At 34.6% G+C, this 23,239-nt stretch overlaps 2 protein-coding genes and 1 non-coding gene across 3 annotated transcripts; 2 read left to right on the forward strand and 1 right to left on the reverse strand.

Moving 5' to 3' along the window:
• Window positions 1–1,110: 1,110 nt before the first annotated feature.
• On the forward strand, window positions 1,111–1,378 carry PHYBLDRAFT_137885 (hypothetical protein; the record flags this gene model as incomplete). Its single annotated transcript, XM_018429896.1, has 2 exons — window positions 1,111–1,128; window positions 1,193–1,378. 2 exons carry the CDS (start codon window positions 1,111–1,113, stop codon window positions 1,376–1,378), a joined length of 204 nt encoding a protein of 67 aa, XP_018298370.1.
• A 39-nt stretch (window positions 1,379–1,417) lies between these two features.
• On the forward strand, window positions 1,418–1,491 carry PHYBLDRAFT_t1. Its single transcript has one exon. It is a non-coding gene; the product is annotated as a tRNA-Arg (tRNA).
• Window positions 1,492–5,865: 4,374 nt separating this feature from the next.
• On the reverse strand, window positions 5,866–22,791 carry PHYBLDRAFT_61381 (hypothetical protein; the record flags this gene model as incomplete). Its single annotated transcript, XM_018440796.1, has 62 exons — window positions 5,866–6,080; window positions 6,182–6,304; window positions 6,398–6,502; window positions 6,557–6,754; window positions 6,937–7,128; window positions 7,217–7,376; window positions 7,494–7,610; window positions 7,681–7,848; window positions 7,976–8,139; window positions 8,290–8,656; window positions 8,767–8,871; window positions 9,005–9,141; window positions 9,218–9,311; window positions 9,392–9,634; window positions 9,717–9,974; window positions 10,067–10,270; window positions 10,361–10,509; window positions 10,580–10,757; window positions 10,838–10,966; window positions 11,019–11,116; window positions 11,205–11,396; window positions 11,441–11,666; window positions 11,757–11,902; window positions 11,984–12,174; window positions 12,254–12,368; window positions 12,449–12,524; window positions 12,598–12,746; window positions 12,860–13,109; window positions 13,189–13,321; window positions 13,383–13,615; window positions 13,694–13,774; window positions 13,857–14,072; window positions 14,134–14,244; window positions 14,316–14,402; window positions 14,475–14,626; window positions 14,668–14,852; window positions 14,937–15,052; window positions 15,127–15,151; window positions 15,223–15,515; window positions 15,583–15,720; window positions 15,867–16,053; window positions 16,110–16,310; window positions 16,381–16,457; window positions 16,526–16,757; window positions 16,819–16,850; window positions 16,922–17,080; window positions 17,141–17,212; window positions 17,276–17,535; window positions 17,599–18,282; window positions 18,340–18,567; window positions 18,648–19,289; window positions 19,357–20,047; window positions 20,126–20,721; window positions 20,793–21,049; window positions 21,099–21,283; window positions 21,338–21,397; window positions 21,467–21,624; window positions 21,684–21,770; window positions 21,842–22,101; window positions 22,162–22,298; window positions 22,365–22,540; window positions 22,620–22,791. The coding sequence occupies 62 exons, from the start codon at window positions 22,789–22,791 to the stop codon at window positions 5,866–5,868; spliced, it is 12,072 nt and encodes a 4,023-aa protein (XP_018298371.1).
• Between the last annotated feature and the right edge of the window lie 448 nt (window positions 22,792–23,239).

Raw genomic sequence — 23,239 nt, forward strand, 5'->3', positions numbered from 1 at the left:
CCGACACTAGTTAAGCAGTAAATACACTCTAATAACCAAATATAGTAAAGGAAGAAAGCCTTAAGAAACTAAGAGGTAATGACAAGAGCAGATTGTCTTTTCTTATAAAAAGGGACACTTTTTATTTATGAATAAAGACAACTGATATACAGTCTCAAAGTATTTCTATATGTCTCTATTATCAAATATTTTATTTTTCTATTGTTTTATACCTGAAATACCACAACAAGAACACTGTGTATGAATGAAGAATAATGATAATAATGGACAAAAATAAATAAGATCAAGGATAGAATGATGATTTTATTGATTGAAAAGATTGTTCCTTTTATAAATAAAAATATTTGGTTAAAATAATTTTTTAAGGAAAAGAAAAGAAAGTCAAGTGAAAATTTTTACTATATGTAACTGGTGTTGATAGTAGAAATAGAATAGAAAATTATAGAGAAAGTAATATAAAAATATAGTAAAAATATAATAATTGAATAAAGATAAAGTAAAAATATAGTAAGGTAGAATAGAAGTAAAGTAATAATATAATAACAATGTAGTAAAGTAAAGTAAAAAATATAATAATAGTATAATAATGGAATCTAATAAAATATAATAAAAAATAGTGTAAATAAATGTCGGCAATAAAGAAGTGTATAAAATTAGGGGAAAGAGGTATAATGTTTTTAGTGGGTGACATGTGAAGTTTTATAGAATAAAATCAACAGTAAAAAGATTGAGACGTATATAAGAATACTTTGAGACTGTATATAGGTTGTCTTTATTAAAGAATACAAAGTTGTCCTTTTTATATCAAAACACGATCTGCTTTATCAGTCACATCTTAATTTCTTAAGTCTGAGTTCATTTAGATATTAGAGAGCTGGTACTGCTATGTTTATAATTTAATCTAATTGCAGTGTCCTCATATTAACTCAGTACTTACTGAGCTGTCATAATTATAGTACTTACTGTAATTAATTATTGGTCTTATTGATTTACCATAAGTAAAATAAATAAATTATTCATTTGTTCTTGTAATGATAGCTGTTTTACTATAATAATAGGAATATGTTCTTAGATGTAATAAATCCAACAACCAAGTGCCTGGATCACCACATGACAGATGTTTCTGAGGTGACAATATAGATGGGTATTTTAATTTTAAGGAACAGAATTATATTGGGGGGTTTGGGTATAGGGGTATCGGGAGCAAGATTTCCCAAGAAACCTGGGGGAACCACTCTTGTCCCTCGAGACACATCACTTGGTTGACTCACCGTCGACATCAATGTCCACGAGTCTGGTACCACCCGTCACGGCTCACCACCGGACCAAACCACCGAAGGAATCCACCATCTGGTATCCATCACCAGAAGCTGTTTAAAGCTTGAGTTATTTACAGCACACGTGACAAATCACAGCAGCCCCCGTGGCGTAATTGGATAACGCTTCAGACTTCTAATCTGAGGATTGCGGGTTCGACCCCCGTCGGGGGTGCTTATTTTTCGAAACAACAATGAAGTTATTAATTTTTGTCATGTCAGAGTTGACATCATAGATAGAAATCCTTAAGTCAGGTATCCAATCGGTTATTCCTTTTAACATATGCCCTCAATGTTATACCGATTGGTTCCCCTTTTTTTTAATTAAGACATACAGTAAAAAACATTTGTAAGGTGTGCAATTCGAAAATTTAAGGCGCACAATTTGAAAAAATAAGGCGCACTTTTAAGATTTTAATTTCTTTTTTAGAAAAACAAAAAGTGACGTACCAAGCACGTATTATTAGTTTTCCTTGCAGAAAATCATGCAAGAAGTGCATCAAGTCCCATTTATATATGACACCTAAGAAATAAAAAGATTTTTTCAAAATGTTAGTGGCAACAAGAAGCTATAAAACCAAAAGCCTTAGTTTCAGTGTATATAACGTGGCTTACTGTAATACATTGTGACTGACTCTATTAACTTTTGTGAATGAATTTCACAAAAAGAATTGCATATATAAAGCTTTACTTATAATAAAGAAAACAATATACACTTCCTTTCTCAATTATCTCAGCTTTTAATATAACAAAATGTCCTCCTTTAAATTTGTATACGAAGATGGTCAAGGAAAAAGCATTAATGAAGACGGTTCTCAAGTTTTGAGTCATATAATTGATGAGGATTATCATGGTCTTGAGACAATAGCAACCCATTCCCAATTCCTTGAATCAAGAAATAGAGATAGGATTTCAGAAGTCTCAGAGGTATTTTTTTTTAAAAAAAAGTGGTAATTAAAAACGTATTTAAATATATATATCCAATTTAGAGTGACCAGACAGAGAACCAAGTGGGAAATCCAAGCATCCCCCCACCAAAAAGAAGCAAGACTACTCGTCAGCGTAATACTTACACTGATGAGAACATCATCAAGTTTTTCAAGCTGAAGGATGAGAAATTGCTTAGTGCTAAGGCTGCAGCAAAGCAATTGAATATAAGTGCCAGAGTGGCACAACATTGGGTGAAGAAGTACGATAAAGACCCAGACAACTTGTTCAATCGTAGCAAGAAGGGCGGGAAAAAAGGACTAACCGACGAGCATAAGAAGTGCATTAAAGAATTCGTTGCCAAAGATGCATCTGTCTACGTTAAAGACATGATGGACCATCTTGTCTCAGTGTTTGGCGAGATCAACGTGTCGAAAGAGACTGTCAGGAGGTTTATGGCCAACGAATGCAACCTCACATTCAAAAAGGTCTATAAGCAGCCTGTAGCAAAGAACAGTGAGGAGAATATCGAGGCAAGATATAACTGGATTCTGCAGATGAAGAAAACAAGTGCCAACTACATGACCAACTGTGTTTTCTTGGACGAGTCTGCCTTCGATATCAACATGCGGCATGGAAGAGGATGGTCCGAGAAGGGAAAGAAGGGAGTCACCACCACCCCAACCACCAGGTCCCACCCTCTTACCATTCTTGGGGCTATATCGGCCAAAGGACTTATATACGTCAGCTTGAGGAATCCTAAGTTCTGCAAGCAGTCCTCTTCTGGTGAGTCCAGCTCAAAGGGTACAGTGGCCGGGCATTTCTTTATGTTTGTGAAAGCTGTTCTTAGTGAGATGGACAAGTATGCCAAGATTGTTGTGGTGGTTGAAGTTGAAGAAGTTTTTAAGAGGAAGAATTGAAGATTTGAGATTAGGAACGAAGATTCGTGAGAACTTGTGTAGGTTTTGTTTATTGAGAAAGGATTTTATATCAAAGTTTGACCAGGTTCCTACACTGAACTACTACTGCTATTTATATTGTTTTGGATTGGGGAAATTATATGACTGGGGTTGGGTAATCGATCCTATCTGAGCCTTAATCAGAGCAACATGATCTTGGGATAATTAATGTATGATTAATTATATAAATGTGTGTAGTCCCAATGAAGTATTAACATCGAAAGTAAATGTGTTTATGAGTTATAATTATGCTTATAATAATTCACTGATGTATCCCATATTATGGTAATATCATCATATGAAATATAATCACTATCATGCATGCTAAACCTGTGTGTTAAATAATAAAGTAATCGGTAGACACCTTTGACTAGAATAGCTGAGGCCTTATGTTATTTCCTTCAGACTTATTCTCAATTACAGCAGTAGTCAATACTCATTTACAACAAAGATGAAGGGGAACTTCCTGGTGATGGATAATGCACCCATTCACCAGAGTGCAGATATCAGTCGATATATCTCCTCCAGGGGATACAATTCGGTATACCTTCCAGTATACTCTCCAGAACTCAATCCTATTGAGATGTTTTGGAAAGTGGTGAAGGACAGAGTGCGAAGAAAGAGTTTGAATGACAATGAGACTATTCTCACCAGAATCGAGGATGGATGGCGTAGTCTTAGCGATGAGGACTACCATAACATCATTCAGCATTCTGTAAACCAGTTCACAAAATGTGAAAATAAAGAACCTTTGTGATTTCTCATTTTTTACATAATATAGCATACACTCAAATGTGCGACTTAAATTCTCGAATTGTGCGCCTTAAATTTTCGAATTGTGCGCCTTATTTTCTCGAATTGTGCGCCTTGTATAGTGTTTTTTACTGTATTATATTACCTTCCATAAATGTAAAACTAATATTTCTTAGATAAAATAATTAGTTTAGATAGTTTCACTTTTAAGAAATCTGTATAAATACTCCAACATTTATATTAATAAAAAAGCATTAGAGAGGTTTGTGTAATGTTTTTAACAAAATTAAAAAGAAAATTTCCCATATACAGGATTTCCACTCCAAAAGTTATATTTTTTTTTCAAACTATATATTTTGCAAAATCAAAACTTTCATTTTGTGCTCTGACTATATATAAAAAAAAATCAATTTATTTCTTGGCTATTTGTACATTGGGGGAAGAATCTAATGCTATGATCAACCCAGCCTTGGCAGTTTTCCATAGCAATATGGTGGGAGCACTCAGCAATATACTCCAATAATTGACCACATACCAACCCAGGCTTTCTCTTGACCAGTGTTTTGAGTTTGGAGAAGCACTCTTCAATCGGGTTTAGGAAAGGAGAGTATGGGGGGAGAAAGTGTAGGTGGTGTCGTGAATTAGCAAACAATTCAGTGACAAGGTGGGATCTATGGATCGAGGCATTATCCATAATGAAGTTGTGAGGGGCAGCATTACCGTGGTCGAGCAAATCCATAATCGTCTTTACAAATTCAACAAAAATTGGTCCTGTCGTGCCACCAGGGGTCAACTTCGCCTGCACACTCTCAACACCCTGGTAAGAAATACTGGCAAGAATTGAGATGTTTAGTCCCCTTTTCGACTTCGTCTTCACAATGCTGGCCTTGCCTTTCTTGGACCACCCTTGTCCTCTGATCAGGTTTGCATTAAAGCCTGCTTCGTCCAAAAAAATGCAATTGGTTTTATATGATAAACCATTTGTGTGCATACTGTCTATGTATACTTTTTTCAGCTCAATAGTCTTCGGATCGTTTCTTTTTTCCTCAACCGGCTTGGTTCTCTTCAATGTGAACCTGATGTTGTTGATAATGTGCTTATGTAAGCCACTGATGCTCAAGTTCTGCTCTTGAAGCTCTGGAAATTTTCTAAACAGTTCCTCTCTCATTTGACCAAGAGTCAAGGTGCAGCATTCGTCCAAGAGGTCTTGAATGAACTTCGAATGCTCATCGGTTATCTTAAGACTTTCCGCGCGCGAGCCGCCTCGCTTCTTGGGCTCTACAGTAGCATCCCTCTCGAACTTGGTGATGATGTTGTTAATCGACAGCCATGAGACACCAAATGCCCTGGCTGCTTCGGCTCGGGTCATGGACTCTTCTATATAATATTTCTCCACAATCATGTTCTTGATGTGGATCGGAAGAACCTTTTGTGGTCCATTTCTCTTTCTTCTCTTAACGATAGCGATTCGATTGGAGTTCATGTTGGAGGATTTGAGTATAGAAAAAGATAATAGATAAAGACAGTTCTCAAAACCATATTACAAACTTAGCATTATATACTTTTCTTATAACAATATATTGACATTGCATGTTTTCTTATATTGTTTTTAATAAACAGTGTAGACATTCTTTAAATACTTTATCGCACATATTAGCATTCTTCATACTCTTTATTAATTTGCTTTAAATTTCTTTCTATCCGCATTAATTAATTTATTTTTTTTCATATATAGTTGGAGCACAAAATGAAAGTTTTGATTTTGCAAAATATATAGTTTGAAAAAAAATATAACTTTTGGAGTGGAAATCCTGTATGAAAGTTGAATGTTTGGGCCACCAAATGACCTACAAGTATAATATGCCTTTTATTTTTCTTGTTAGATAGATTATGTAAATAAATGTGCTGATCTAAAGATATGATGCCCACCCAACCCACATTCTCCCAAGAATGTTAGGGTCTGTAGCAAGATCCAAAAGGCATTGCACTTGCTCCTTTGTATTTTGGCACACAGTTCCAGTTTTTGCCCGCATATTTAATAACGGACTTCCACGAACAACAGTCTCTAAACCACTGTAATAATATTTATCTTTGTGTCCCATCGCCAATTCAGATAAAACAATTGCTATTGTGTTTTAAATAAAATAAATAAAAATGATTTCTTGTGTTAGATTTTTATATTTCCCTTGTCTCGAATATATGCTTTACAAAAGTTTATTTTCTTACTTGTAGGGTTTTCACCAGTAAGTTTTCGCCTAGCGTTCTCAAGCTTTTGTTGTGGATACCATTCACTTGTATCTTTATTGGATAATGGCAAAGAAGCCGAATCTGTGGCCTTGCTAGTATTTTCTAATTAAGTCCAATAAAATATACATATATAATAATAAAGCAGGTTAAATATTCTACAAAATTTATCTTAAATAAGCTTTTTTTTAAACTCACTCTGAGACACAGCCTGCTTTTTAGCAGCTCTTTTCCAATCCAAGAGTGGCTCCTTAATAAAAACGTTCATAGTGTTTAGAAGTATTTGGGTGTCTTTTTGAATTGCTAGAGAAAAATGTTAGAAATTGCTATCAAAGCTGAATTATTATATTATCTTACCTTGAAGAATATTAGTCATAGCCACTTCAAGCACCCCGGAAACACCCAACGGTTGAAGGACTCCAACAAGTTGATTTGTGAGTCTGAATGGGATGATTTCAGGTACAGGGAGTAGCTCGGAAGCAGCGCCAAAAGCGTAGCCAAAATCAATACATATGAGGCGACCACTACAAATTTTAAGAACCAATGAGACCCTAACTATAAACCAAATTGCTATACTTAAGAACTAGCCTTGTCATATCAAGCAAGAAGTTTTCCATGTGTCTATCACCGATTCCTAGTATTATTTTAGGTTTTTTTATGCAAACAATGACAGTTTTTAAAGATACAGTTAATACAGGTTTTTGCTTTTTGCTTTTCTTTACTTGTAGCTATATTACCTAACAAATATCCAACAATACAGATGGCCGAGAAGCTGTGAGCAAAATCCTTTCTAATGAATAAGAAAGCTTCTGGAGATGCTGCCATTTTGAAAAGATATTTCTTTAAAATATCCTTTTCAAACAAAGCTTGGATCCGTTGAAATCGTCCAACCACATCACTTCTTGGAGCCTTGAACAGATTGAGATATCCTTAAAGTATGAATGTCAATGAATCTGCTTAAACTAAAGGGATTACTCTATATATTTAGTGCATGTAAGGAATGATAAAGATGTGTACCCATTAAGTTCCCCTTAAAACTCGCGACGTATGAGCGGTACTCGTTGTATGCCTTTGTAAGCGCCTTTTTATCACCCAGTTGTTCTTCGATACATGATTTAAGTGTTTTCGTATTATCAAGCCATTCAATCATTCCTATGCTACTTGCCATAGGAATAACCTATTTTTTTTGTCAAGTAAATAAATGCAGTGTGAAATTTTACCATTCCTCAAGCTTTTTACAGAAAACAGATGGTTGAACAAGATAATGTTAAAAAAAGGACGGTGTATACACTACCTTGTATGTAGTGACAGAAATATCTTGACGTGCACAAAACGTATTTTTTCTGATCATTTCATTCATCACTGTAAAGAGCTGCTGGATTCTCTGGTCAAGACGAAGATCCTCTCCACCCTTAAAAGTATTATATAAACCCGTTATATTAAATATAAACCATAAAGCATAAGTCACTTCACTAACATACCTTTACAAGAAAATTATATTCTTTTTCGTCAGACCCGTAAATACAAATTTTCTTTGGTTTTCTCAGTGACTGTAGAACCATGATATTCTCTTCAAAACTTGCAACTTTGGCATGATGTTCAGGGTGAGGGATTCCTAATCCGGTATATTGTCCAGGTATTTCAATATCCTATATCAAAAGAAGAACAAAGGGTTTTATAAAAGGAGTATTAGGAATTAACATTTTCTTTTAAACCCCCCCTCCCCCAATATGATTTAATTAATTTTAATTAAACTTAATTCAAATCAAATCAAACCTCTTCGTAATTAGTACTCTGGAAATCAGATAACCAAGGAGAATAAGACTGTAACAAGTTGGGAGAACCAGGCAATTTCTCGTTGGTAATATAGTTATTAAAGTAAACTCGCATCTTCTCGGCTTCTTTTTCTGACATCTTTGCAATTTTTTTTCCATTGCTTCCTATTATTTTTGTTATTATTAATTAGCTAACAATTGTCTTTGCGGCTTCGTACAGTCAATCCCTCAATAAAGACATGATGTTGAGATTTTGAGTCTATCAAATCTTTGTAATATCGAAAGCTAACTAAAATAATTTTTTCTGTTACTTACCCATAAACTCGCGTAGTTGTGAAGCATGCTTGACAGCAAAGGCTTTTGAGATTTTTCCCATTCGTTTATTAGAAGGATTAAGTACAAGCTCATCGAACTGCTTGAATTCTGATTCAATGATATCTGGGTTAATATCTTCGCCTTTAGAAATCGCCCGAACAAAATCTATAAAGTCTTTGGTGATATGTTCTGGATTTGTCAATCGACGCAACTCAGTTGTAAATTCTTCGATAAGTGGTGAATAAATGATATCTTTGATGGCCAAGATTCTTTCTTGGCTTTCAGATACCAGCTTGTCTTTAATCCCAAACTGTTCTCGGCTGATCTGAAATGGATAATAGAGCGCATTTGGGTAGGACTTTGACATCTAAAGTACACAAAACATAAAAAGAAATGGTTATCCATATACGTATTTAATATTTAGTAGCTTTTGTGAGGGCAATTATAAGGAACTGAAAGCTAAATATAAGATTTTACTTTTACTAAGGCAGGAAAGACATATTCAGCCAAAGATGAACCTAAAAGAGCGACTAGCTGTGGGATCCATCGTATATAAACCCATGTCGCCCCAAACGATTCGGCCTAGTAGCAATGACAATAATCAAACAAAAAAATTAATATTTCATATAGCTTTATAAAACGTACAAAAAAAGGAAGAAAGAAAAAATCAAAATATTCATCTTTCTCTCTCCCTTTCTCTGTCTTTCTTTCTTACCGCAAGTTTAAAGTCTTCGCCTGTCACCGGGGATAGTTCAATAATCTCCAAAAGTCTTGGTAATCTTTCAATCGCATGTTTGTTTCCCCGGTCCATAGCCTTAAAATAACTGTCTATGACCACTTTTGAATACTGAACTACGTCAAATTTGACCTGGAAAAACCATTCATACATTTAACATACTAAAAACTTGAGACATAGGCTATAATTTACTTGCCAAAATCTTCGTTGTTCCATTTAAGTTGGAGCGTAAAGCATTGTCGCAATATTCTCCAAGATTCCAATAGCATTCAGACTGCATTGATGACTAAAACATAATCAGATTTTTGTTTAAAAAAGTTAAGTTCATTTTGGCAGATAGTTATTAATGACAGAGAATCAACTTACACCCTCTATAGACACACTATATGCATCTCTTAGAGCAGCATATCCTGATTTTGTGAAATGATTTGCCACCATTTTAGCATCCTTGAAGTTCCTCTTGTCTAAAATGTTTGAAACCTGGGTGCTCTTTAGAATCTCACTGTACACAGATGGTACTGTCTGTAACTCAATTCGGGCCATTTCAAATGCTTTTGCCGTAGTAATAAGATATTCTGCATAGTGCTCTTGGCTGCTTCCTTCAAGCTCCTATAATATATCGCATTATAAACCTTTTGTCAGTAAATAGAAAAATAATGTTACTGTTTTAATAGAAGCTTCTAATGTTTACCTGTCGTCTCATAATCTTTCCAAGTGCGTTTGTAATTAACTCCATGCGAGTCGTAATGTCATTTGAGAAAGAGGCTAACTGGAGAGTAATTTGCATTGATGAATGAACCTTCTCGAGAGGAGACATTCCAAGATTCTCAAGTCTTTGAAAACGGTTAATTGCCACGCTAAAGTTGTTTTGTTGTTTTGCTGCCGAAGTCATTTCCTTCAGAAATTGTTTTCTACCCTTGAAAAAATATGGGCGAATATCATAACCGTCCTAAATAGAAAAAAGTTGGTTTAACATATGTTAATTTCTCATTGAGACCTTCCCTTATATATGTGTATATATATTGATTAAAAACACATTACCTCAGATGAATCCGTCAAGTTTTCTAAATGGTCTATAAAAACCAGTCTTGCTTCAATAATATCATCCCAAGCATCCATAGGGTCTAAAATATGATCGGGATATCTTGCAGAGAGAGAATTGATGTATTTCTGAAGAGATTCGAAGTCACCATTACTTTTTTGATTATCTGCCATAACATTCAAAAAATCTTCCAGTTCGACCGTCTTTACCAGATAAATTAGTAAGTATACTTAATAAAGCCAGTTATATAGTGCTCACTATTATAATTATAATTATAATTATATATATATTACCCTGTGAAGTACAGCGAGCTTGGAAAGCCTAGTAACGTGAGCAAGAGGATGAAGACTTGTCCACAAAGAGAGCAAGGTAGTGTAGGCATTGGCAATATATTGTCTAGCCTTATGGTAATCTCTCTTGTAAATTGAAGCAAGCGATATATCTACTCATAATAACATAATTATGCAATTACATATCGTTGATTCTTTTTTCTTTGTCCTTTTTTAGCTTACCACACGGATGAGAGTGAATCAGATAATTCGACTTTTTAGGTGATCGGATTGCAGAAGAAATGAATTCAAATAGCGGGTTTGGGTTATTTGAAGTCCAAGGAACCAATTGGCCATCCTCATCATGTATTCCTTTACGTATCTTTGTAAAAGTTCTTACAAAGTATCGCAGATATGGATCCTTTAGTAGAAATTTAATAATAAATAAAGGCGCGCGTGCTTAAGGAAAATGTATTTATGAATTTACGATTTCCCTTTTACCTGAATATCAGAATCCCAAAGAGAGTTGTAATCTCCATCTTTTAATACAGATTTGACACTTTTGCCAATTTCTTCCCATTGAGTAAGATTTTCATGACATTTAAGCTGTTCTTGAGCCCACACGGATACCTGGTGTAAATTTTTAAAATAAGTCTTTGTCTCTACATTTTATCTAAAATACCTCTCGTGTATCTGTATTCTGTTTCAATTTATTGAACGACTCTGTATATTTTTTTATAGCAGTTTCATAATCTCCGCGAACTTCAAAATCGATAGCCTCTGTTTATTTTTATCAAGCAGTAGATAAGTTAATATACACTATAAAATTTATTGGCATAGACAAATATACGAATTCGTTTTGTTTTACCTTTGGGCAATTTTTCAGTGGCCACATTGATTTTATAGATACTCTGGAAAAACTCTGGCTCATCAATTGACTTATACATGGTTGCTAAGTTGATCCATTTCAATTTGGTGTCTCGCAATTTGTTTTCATAACCAGTACGAGGTTTCTTTGTTTCTATATGCAGACATCTCAGCACTTTATCTCTCTGCTTCTCTATTTATATCTCCATATAGGCACTTATCATTCTTGAAATATACCTCTTTCAGAAACTTCTTCTATTTCGACTTGTTTTTCAACCAGGGCAATACCAATGTGCTGGTTAAAACTTTTCTCACTGACCAGATTGATCAAAGAACTGTCGATACAATTTGCGTCCAGTTCAAAAGATACTCTGAGGAATGATCCAACAGTCGGTGAGAAAAACATGGTACTCTTTTCAAGATTTTCACGAACTGTGCTCATAATCTCTGATACATATCCTGTCTTTTATAAAGCGAGAAACAAAAGAAAAGTTTGGATGAGAGGAGAGTTTTTTTATACTATATATTTATACGTGTGTGTGTGGATACTTACTATGCTTTTGTTATTATCCGCGTAGTTGGATATAGATACGACCAGATTTGTATGTAATAAGCGTGCAATCTCGTTATCTTTTCGTGCCAAGGCTTGCAATGGGTCAATAAGCTCCATGTATTTTATCTGAATATCGGGTAACTCTCCTGAATATATAGTATTGTATTAGTTAGTAGTTCGGATTTTTTGCTCTAAAGATTGAGCAAAATATTCAATAGAAGACATACCAATTCTATAATTTCTGTACATTGTAAGTTTTCTCTCTCTTGCTTTTTTCTGAAAAGCTTGATATCTCTCAAGACGTATATGCAGCTTCTCTTGTTTGTGCCGAAGAAACACAGGACTTTTTGATGTGGCACTCTCTGGAAGTATCCGATGTAATTGATTGTACATAAGCTCTCTTCTTTTCATTGGAGTACTTTTGTTGTTGTTTGTCACTTATGAGTAATTCATCTAAAGAGACTTTGGCCAATTTATTTTTTAAAATGAAATTATACCTCAGTAATTCGGTGGTGTGAAAATCTTCGCCATAATTTTCATTTAGAATAATATCATCTGGGTTATTTTCGGGCAGGTTAAACGATTGTGTGAAAGTGGAGTATGTTGGTATTTCTTTTTGAATAATTATTTTTTGAAATGAGCCAAATTAGTAAATAAAACATCTGTAGAGGGTCTAGTATAACAAATCTTACCATCTGATTCTATAGGTCCATAAGCAAGTACTCTTTGAGTCTCTTTTACATCGGAAGCAATTTTTGAAATATCCACCTAATTTGTTTTACGAAAAAAAAACAAGTTGTTATTTTAAGCAATTCATAATTAACCAATGTTAGCACCATACCTCTGGCAAGTCTTGAACCTTTACGAAAAGGGGTACCATTGATAAATTCTTTTGCCATGATGTGTTGATTTTCTGATATTTGTCATTAAATCGAGCATCTGGAAGCGGTTTATCAAAAACTGGTTTGGAGTAATCATCGCTCTCTTTTGCTACATTTAATAACATATATGTGCTGTAGAGAATGTATATATGTTCAACCTCAGGTAGATACATATCACTGTTATATGTATATTATGTTAGCTCAACCATTTTATTTTCTCACATGCATTATTATAATTGTAAATTATATCTTTCAAGATAAAGAATAATAAATACCTTAAAACAATTTGAAGACGTTTATATATATCTGCTGTCATATTGTGCTGATTCTGTAGGAAAGAAACAATGTCTTCCTGTATCGATTTGTCGCTATCCATTAATCCTCGAATAAGGTGAGCTCTACAATGGGCTTTTAGCACTATGGTGAGTTCGGTAGTACTATAAACTCGTTTAAGGAATGAGTAGTATGTAGTCTATGCGAATATATATTGTACATTAGCAACCTCTCAAGTAGCAGACATAAACATGAAATTGATATATAAATAAGCTTACTCTACAATCAATGTTGACATTTTCCAAAATGACTGGAGTTAGACGGTCAACTGCGTATTTTACTTCTTCACCAATAAGATTTTCAGCAATTTCATTCAAAAGCTGGAGTGTCTTGATTTGAACCGCGTAAGTCCTATTTATTCAATTGGCTTTTCTTAGTAAACTTATTATATATAAGCTTTAAAAGTATTTACTTAAATTGAAGCCTTTCCAAGAGACCATTCGATTGAAGACTTTGGAACACATTGTGGGCCATATCGCTACATGTAGCCAGTATCTCTAACGCAAGCGGATAACGTGGTCCAGTGATCAAAGGTAGTATCCACACAACTTTTTCAATGAATGGGCTACAGACATCTTTGTCGTGTGGAATAATTCGATGTAGGCACACGACTAGCTTGTCATAACTCTTCTGAGATATTTGGAGCTTTTGACAATCCGAATGAAAGAAAAAAAATGTTATGAAGATTATACTAGACTTCACTATATAATCGTAATAACATACCTGCTCAACAAGTTTTTCTCTTATAAAGCTGGCAATAGGAGGTTCTTTTTCTTTCAGATATTTGAGGGCAAGTCCAGAAACCTTTTAAAGATAGAAGGCAATGAATTCCTGTTTTTTTAGATAGAATACTAGTGAAAGATAGCTAAAATAATGATGTACATACCTCTGCAGCATCTCCGTAATTGCAAACATATGTATTTGAAATAATATCTACCAATTTGGAGAAAAACGCGATCTTAGTAAGGCCTTCTAGATCTACTTCTGGACCAGAATAAAAGGGATTAATTCCGTGAGACAAAACAATCTGAGCAAGTATAAGTCCAGTTTGAATGATTGGGCTCGATATCTCGGGATTAGATATTTGGTTGTAAATCTCTCTCTAGAAAAACGAAGTATTTGTATTTAGTTTACAAGTTTTGATTCAACTAGAAGAATAATACCGTTGGGATGATCATTTTACTGTGCCAGCAGTCGAAAACCTCTTTAACGATTCGAATATTTTCATTGCGGATATATAAATCTTCATGAAAGACGTGCTGCATTAAGTATCTCTAAAAGTTGTAGGATATAATATTAGCTTTTAGATAAGACTGTAACCAAAAACCACGGCCTTTAAACTTACCAAAAAGGCAAACAAGATGTATCTATCTTCTACAGAGTCTGTGAGCTTTGCCTTCTCTCTCCAGAATACAATAACGGTACATATATCCTAGTAAAGTTCGTACGAATATTAATATAGTTACCAAACTTAAGCATTAAAGCATAGTAAAGATGCACTCACTCTAACAAAATAATTCATCGGTTCTCCGTATTCTTCTCCTTCGGTGACCAATTTAATTAGTGGACGTATCCAATGTGTAGCGTAATTTTCAAAGGCTTCGGGGCAGTTCATAATGATCTTTGCAAAGGTTAGTTTTATCGCTATAGGTGTACCTATAAGATACAAGGATATATGAGTAAACTATTTTAAATACGTTCAGGGCTAATAGGAACATTACCGCGAGCGTTAAAGTCAGTATGCATATTAGCCATCCAAGCAGGCATATCATTGTTGTCTTTTGAAGGGGGTGTGATTTTTGTGTGTAATATCCATATGAGCTCGACTAAATATTCCATACAAGGATTCAAATTAAACTGATCCATTTCAATTTCAAGAGGTCTGAAATAAGGACGAGGATAAGCATATAATCACAATTTGAATAAGTCATAGGCCAAGAGTTGTTAATTTTTATAGTGTAATTACCGTGTAGAAACATCGCCAATCTCAGGATTCTGAGTATCCTCATTATTAAGGTCTGTCTCTATATAGTTATCTAAGCCAGAATAGCCGTGCTTGAAATTTTGGACTATTCCGAACATCTGTACATACATAAACATATTTAAATTTAAAAATGTGTCTATTAATATTCATACTGATCGTTGTGTGCACTTACTTCAGAAAAAGAAGCCGTTGATAGACTATGTATAACAAAAAACCGCTTAATATGTATATAGTATTATAATACGTGATAATAAGTGCAAATATTCACCTGCTTTTTGAAAGGGACGATATCGAATATGTTATATCCGGTGAATCATCGAATCCTTTCAACTGTCTCGACTTAAAATATTGGCGAAGCTGTGCGGTTAATGAGAGCTTTTGATTGATAGGTATAATACTCGTCCACAATGGTTCATTAGGTTTATCCTGAAAAAGAAACCCTACGTAAAAACTTTCTGCTGTTTGTGTACGCATTACAGCCGCAGCTATGGTGTTGTAAGCAGTTTGGCGATAAAATAAGTGCTTGTTTGCTGCGAGGTCGTTTTCTGCACAATCTTCATGCTAAAAAAAAAGAGAAAAACAAAATATTAAATTTTATTAGCATGCTAAATATTATCCTAATACTTACCTTCTGAAGTTTTACACGGTTTGCTGCACGAACAAGGTCAATTGACATTAATTTTCCTCCGGCACTTTTGTTTCGATATTTTTCCCATTCGATAGCAACTTCGCTTGTAGCACCATAAACATTATCGACAGAACAATTCTCATACAATATGTATTATTTATGTTAAGGCCAATTTTTGAAAGAAAAGAAAAGTTGAACGATGATGTTAGCTGTAATAGTAAATTATTCAATTTTAAGAAAAAGGATATTTTCATAAGGTTGAGGCAACCGGTTTTTTCTTCGACAGTATGGGTAGCATTTTGTTCTTCTTCGTTCTGTGGATCTTCTTTAATGATATTCTCCATAATGTATATGATGTTCTTTTTATAAAAAGAGAGTATTTGATCCTCGGGTACAACGGAAAGCATAGATATTGTGATATCAAGTGCATTTTTTCTTGCATTGTCTTCTAATTTTGGGTCTTTGAAATAACTAGAGAATATGTTAGCTCAAATATGTATATTCATTCAAATAATATTTTAATTTACCTAAAGCAAAATTGGGTTGCATCGTCAAAGTCTTGTAAAGCCATCTCATGCGTGGCACTATCGACCTTTAGTTTCATAATTTTGGATTGTATATAGTTGTCTTGGATAATAATTGGTATGACAATCTTAAATAATGATCGAGTTTGGTGTACTGAAATATCATCGAGTAGCTTGTACAGGGCGTCCATGTATTCGCAAAATCTGCGAAAAGAATTAAGAGTGTGAATATTATATTTAATTATTATTTCGGCTTTTGCTTTAGATAACTCACGCTTGCGTTTTCATGCTTATATCATTTGAAGAAACAGCACGTAGCTTTAAAATTTCGGCCACATTCTCTTCAATCTGCTAATACATATAACCTATTTAGTACCGAATAAAAAATATACAGAAAAGATATATGTATATCTCCTAACCTTGTTAATCTTTGGACTTTCCAAACAAAGATACATAGGCAATATATCAAATGCCTCGGAGTTCAATGACAATGGCTGGTCAATATCTAAGAAGCTATAAAGAGCATCACAGAATATGTCGAATATAGGTGTATCTTTTACAGTCGACATTATCTTTGGGTATGCTTCAAATATTCTTTTAAAAATTGTAACCAAGTCTTTCAAATGTGCAGTATTTTTCCATGCATAAAACCTAATGGCAAATTAAGATATTTTGTTAGTAGTACATAGCTAAATCCCCAATATATACTTACAAGTCTTTCAAAAAGGTTGTTCCTGTAGTCAGCTTTATAAGTAAATAAAAGCATAATAGTTAATCTCATCGTATTTTATTTATAGGAGAAGGTAGAGACTTACATTTTGTAGGAAAGTTTTCATTATATTCCAGTATTCGCTTTGACAGGTCTTCAAGTAATCAAATAGCCCAAGGACAACATCACATGTAAATTCGTCCTTAATTTGAGCGATTATGATGGGTGCGAACTCGATAATGTTTGATGAAATACAGTAGTTAATCTATAAAAGCAGGTATGAGTTAATATGAAAGAGTCCACTGGATTAAATAAAAGCGTTTACATAATCGCTATATTTCTGGTATATCGTTAGCTTCTCGGTGTGGGTTTTTTGGCTCAATACGCCAGTAAGACCCTAATAGAAAAACGTTAGAATCAAGAAATGAAAACACGTACACTAAATTTAGTCAGTACTTACAAGAAGAGCAGAGCCCTGTGAAGTCGCAAGTCCTTTTTGATTAAATGCAATTTTAAGAATATTTCCTAAAATATCAATCCAGGTAGGCTCGTCTGTTGAACAGAGTTCGATAAATTTGTCTAAAAGCTGACAACAGTAATCTGCAGCAGAATCTACATTGGCTCCTCGCTTGTGCAACTCTTTACAAACGATATCAAGGAGGCCAGATAGCTGTAAAATTTTGATTCCTTCCACCTTCTGTTGTATATCGCTGAGGGAAGCTATTTTTTTTTACCGTTAATTTTATGTAAGAAAAAAACGATCTAAATACATATAGCTCTTACCTTGATCAAGCTCTAAATCATTTAAGTCGACGCCGGATAATTGTAAGACAGATGCAATTGCAGCTGCAAAAGAGTGTGTAAATTCTATTGAGGCTTTTCCTTTCATTTGGTACAATAAACTCTTGAGCATGTTTTGAATAATTTTATAGTTGACATGGGCCAATAATCCTCCTTGTTCTGTATGCAAAGGTTCAATAATTCTTTTAGGTAAAAGAAGCATCTCTGCAATCATTCTAGCCATGCCACTACTTAGCAAAAGTCCAGACTTCTCTAAGATTGAGATTGATTCATGGCCTCCAACGTAGACAATCGAGTGCAAAAATGCACATAGTCGGAATACTCCATATGCATACAGTGCTTTGACTTTGGACCTATTTGATGAATTTTCTGTTTTCCAGTTTTCAATTACTCTGTGTGGTGGATTTTCTACAAAAAAAATTAGAGTCGAAAGAAGTACTGAAGTTTCGTCTTGAAACAGTTTTTTGCTGTCCAGAATTTCTCTTTCAATCAACCAAGTGTATCCATTCATTGCACAATTCAACTGTCTTATCCATAGTATATACGATGACACACGCATACTCTTGGAATTGGATGAATTTTTGAGGCGAGAAGTCTCATAGATGTCTGTTACAAATGCGTTTGTTTTCGATTGTTGCTTTTCTAGCCATTCCTTAGCACTGACATCTAAAAACAAATATTTGTTTTAGAATACTTCAATTATCAGAGTATATTATAACGAACTTGAGGCAAGTGTGACAAACTGGTCAAAGAATTCCATGCAGGCATTTGAATACTCTTTCTGTGGTTGTGCTGATTCTCTAAAGCTCCATTCGACAGCATATGCAAGGTCCGTTTTTTCTAAAGTGACAAATGGTCTTCTAACCGGCGATTCGTTTAAAAACATAGATATATGTTTTCTTAACGTTTCTTTGATATTGCTAATGGCCGTTTTTGTTTGCTCTTGAGTACCTATGTATATGTATATGTATATAGAGTATGTACAGTATGTCAGTAAGCATTTTTGTTTGCTTTAGAGATGTTAATTTTACCAATTGAGGGATGGTCATCTTCTGCTAATCTCAAACTAAGCATAAACCTTCCAAAAAGCTCTAGCGTATATTCATTCACAAGATCATATTCCTCTTGGAAAAGTGGGTAGATTCGGTTAAATATCAGAGCCGCGGCAAGTCTTTTGGATGCACTTGGATGAGATGCCAAGGCGTGCAAACGGTTAAGTAAAGACTTGATATTCATAGGTACTTCTTTCGAGTGTTTTCCGCTTCTTTGAGAGGATGATTTGGCGAATTCATACAGACAGTCTGCACCATAGTCACAAAGACCAGCATTTGTACTACAGGTTGCATCTATGCATACTTGTAAGAGGGTTATTGTTTCTGGACTTTCACTTTGTGAGTTGTCTGTCAGCCAGTGAATCAGTTGTGGAGTCAATGATCTGAACATAGCTCTTGAGATTTGATCAGAGTCTATTGCAAGCCGAAGAATAACGGGGAATATCTGTGTATATATCTTGTGATACTGTGATTCCTCTTTTTGATGTCTGCTTCTTTTTTCAAAAGCATTTCTTCCCACCATGACCAATACAATTCCGTGCAGAAGTTCACAGGCGGCAACCTTGGTTTGTCTATCTGGAGAAAGTTCGGCAAGTTCGCAGATTCTGGGCAAGAGCTCATCTAGTCATAAAATTTAATATGTTTCATTTTCTTGTGTAATTTAAGCTTTTTTCTATTTTTTTGTTACCTAAAGTAAGTTCAATATTGGCATTTGGAAAAGGTATACAAAGTTTGAGGTTTCTGTTTGAATCCCATGCAAGCAGTTGACTGATACTTGTGTCTCTCACGGCCTCTTGATCATTAAGACCAGAATGGCTCTTATGACCTCTTTGGATACTATCTTCAGGTCCTTGAGGTGTTAGCATAAGCTTGTTGAGACCACCTAATCTACCCAAGGAGCGCATCATTCGTAATTGTGTTTCTTGCAAGACTTCGAATTCAGCCCACGGCTTGTGAAATTCAGGTAACATGCGATCCTGGCTCTTTTGCTGAGCTTTTATAGTTGCCGGTCGTATATGTCTGTATCGTCTTCCTTTGAAATTGATTTTACTGTTTGCTCGAAGGTCCAGCATAAGGTATTCGTTCATCAGTGGGAGTAATGCGGAGACATGAATCAAGTCTTCTGAAATCTCGGTTCCTGATTCAAATAATTTCTCAAAAGCATCCATAGCTGTAGTTGCCAAAGGGCTGTAAGATAAACCAAGTCGTAACGCTGTCTGCATTGGAGGTACGAGCTCAGATATTTCAAAAAATTCTCGTGGACATGCCAAAACTAATCTCAAACAGGAGGCCAGTAGTTCATCTTTGTATTGTTGAAGTCTGTGCCACACTTCTTTCAAATATCTGCGTAAGTCTACAAAGGCGCTGTATGTATATGTCTGCCGGAAGAAAATTTTAAAGATATATTTTTAGTTGGTCAATTTACTGTTAGTACTATGTTTTTACTATGTTTTTACCTGAGTTTCAGTCGACATAAAGACAATATCAGATCGTTCTTGTTGTTCTTTCATGTATACTTCCTTATATCCGTTGAATATTCCAAGCTTTTCTGACGTACTCAACACTGTAGCAATCATCTTATATATTCCACTAACTAAAGGGTGTTTTCCACTGAGTTCAATTAAATTTGTTTCAACAATATAAATACAGCTAGCCATTCGTTCGTTATTGAGATATGGTATCAGATAACACCAGAAGTCAACTAAATTTTGGAAAAGAACAAAATCTTCCTCGTTTACTGGTACCAATGAGTTCAAAGTAGGAGTAATAATTTGACCCTCTTCTTCTGCTTCCTGGATGTTCTCATCGCCATTTTCGATCTTTTTTACTTCCAGGTTGAACGTCTTTACAATTCTCAGAAAAGTATTTAAAAATTCGTCGTAAAGTATATCAGCAAAATGCTTTCGGCTGGCCTTGTCCACACGACTGAATTTATCTTCTCTGCCCTCCTGGTTAAGAATAGCTCTCCAAAATCCATAAAAGATAAGGTAGGCTGCGTTGTACTCCTGAAGAGTGTACTTGTTACTCGATGTACACATCATTGCGTTGTAAACTGAAATAAAGACATTATTGATGTGTGAGTATACAGACAATTTTAAGTTTCTATCTTAACAAGTAACATACAGAATTTTTCTGCGAATCTCTTTAATGTTCCTTCTCCTTTTTCATAAAGCATCCACAGAAGATCCTGTGTAGCCTCTTTTCCGGATGCTCGATAAGCATGATACTGGCGAGTATAATTGACAATATACAAATTCATCAACTTTGTAATTGTTACCATAATGGAATCTGGTATGACATCCATTGCATGACAGAACTGACATAATGTTTGAACAAATGGTGGTATGTATCTTATAAGGCGCGCCTTGTATCTATTCTCACTATATAATTTGCGTTATTTAGAATGCCTTGAGATTGGTCACCACTTACTCTGAATAGAACCACCCAGATTTTTCGATGAGTGTTTCATATAATTCTTTGACTTCTTTTGGACTCGTATATATAGTACATGCTTTCGCAAAGTATCCGATACTTCGAATTATCATCGATAAACCAGTGAACCATGTTTCAGTTTGCTTTGCATCTATAGTGTTAAAAAGCTTCTCAAGAAGAAACTACAAAGTATAGTTAGCTTTATTTAATATATAGCTATATATTAAACTACTGACTTTGAGAATTTCTTGTCCCTCTTCTGATTTTGTTGCGCTTTTGGACAGACTTGCTGCGACCTACAAAAAATGAACTAATGTTAAATTTGGGGGTCAAAGTCCAAAGGATCGCTGTAAAACATGTATCACCTGCTCCAAAAAGGACTCCATAGCCAGGTGAGCCGATTTAGCTATGTCTTTATTTTTACTGTTACCCAGAGTAGCAAGATACATGTATATCAATTTACTGTCTTTGACTAGATATTTGCCAAAGATATTCATGTGGTTCGCAATCAACTCGAGCACAGCTAAATTATCGAAGGTTAGTCCCAAATGCTGATAGATTATTCGATCTTTCTCATCTTACCCCTGGGTGCAGCGTAACGAGTTAAGTCTTCGGGCATATTTAACAAAGCTAGAACTGCCTTGTACAGCTTCTCGCTATCAAGGGAATCTGTTCCATTGTGTTATTTTGGATTTTGATTATGCAGACCCCTATTAGGATGTCGTACACGAGTACATTACCAGAAACTGATGGATACAATGGACTCGAAATAAAAGCAGTTAATCCTTCAAGTATATCAGCGATATATTGATTGTTTGATATTTCATTTTTAAATAGCTCTTTATCCAAGTCATCAATACACCATCCTAAATATGTATGGGCTTTTCTTTCATCAAGTGCGTCTGGATAGAATTTCCCTATTGATCCAAGTAATATAATGACCTTTCCCTTTGTCGATAAAGGAACATGGCTAGCTGAAAGTGTAAATTCTTTGGCGAAACTATATTAAATAAAGAATTAATTAAACTAGATGAATAATATTGGCAAGCAAAAGTCTTACTGTTCGTAAAGATCTTTGCAGACCAGTACAGTAATATCCAAGCCATTCTTTTTGGCATTAATCAATGCTGAGATCACATTAATCGCTGCATTTCGCAGACGAGCTGATTTTGTAAAGGACAGTTTTAAACAACATTTCTACAGTTAGGTTTAAGCGTAAAAGATTAGAAGAGGAGTAAGGTAATGGATTTTAAGAAGACTAACTTTAATTGAGTCCCAGTATGGTTGTAATGACAACCCAGCCTTTGGTATAAAATATGCCAAAAAGTCCAAAAGCGTTAGTTGTGCCTTTAAAAAGTCTTGTTTCTGTTCATTTCCGCCGATGCCTATAATACAAAGAATTCCGTATTCAGGGTGGAATAAAACAGGAGGAAGTGTATCTGTAATATAGAATTCATAATAGATATTGTGCGCTTAAATACACTTTTGATTTCTGATCGTAAGATAAAACGGCATTACCAAGTTCATTGTCTGGTACTTCAGACATGGCTAGCACAGTTATTCCAGTTGCCAATGATGCTGGGTCAGAGGTACGCGAAATTCTGGGAACTTTGGATGACTTCAATAATGTTTTTTTTCTGCATTCATTTAGTTCATGTAGTAGATCCTCAATCCTTGACACTTGTGACATTGAGAATGATGTATAAGAAAACAAGCAAGATGTCGGACACAAATGAAGGCATATTTGAATAATAAATGTGGCTTGCACAGACTCAACTTCGCAAATATCCAGTTCAAGAAACTAGGGCATTCACGCTTGTATATCTATATTAATCTAATAGGTCCAACTTATTAGTTTGTGATTTGTGAAAATTCAATATTTTTGGATAATTTTAAATGTTGATAAAAAGATGCTCAATGATATTATATGATTTGATGCTTATTTTTATATTGTACTATTTTATTTCATTTTAAAGAATAAATAATATTGTGGAATATATCACTCTGGTTCAATTAATTATTTGTACAGAATCTATGGCTTTATCCTTCATACTACAGTATTTGCCTTAAAAGAATATGACATTCTAATATAGTTGCAGACTTTCTTTAACACATCATTGGGTTTCGTTTTTCTTATC

This window comes from Phycomyces blakesleeanus, assembly GCF_001638985.1.
Source record: "Phycomyces blakesleeanus NRRL 1555(-) unplaced genomic scaffold PHYBLscaffold_1, whole genome shotgun sequence".
Lineage (NCBI taxonomy): Eukaryota > Fungi > Mucoromycota > Mucoromycetes > Mucorales > Phycomycetaceae > Phycomyces > Phycomyces blakesleeanus.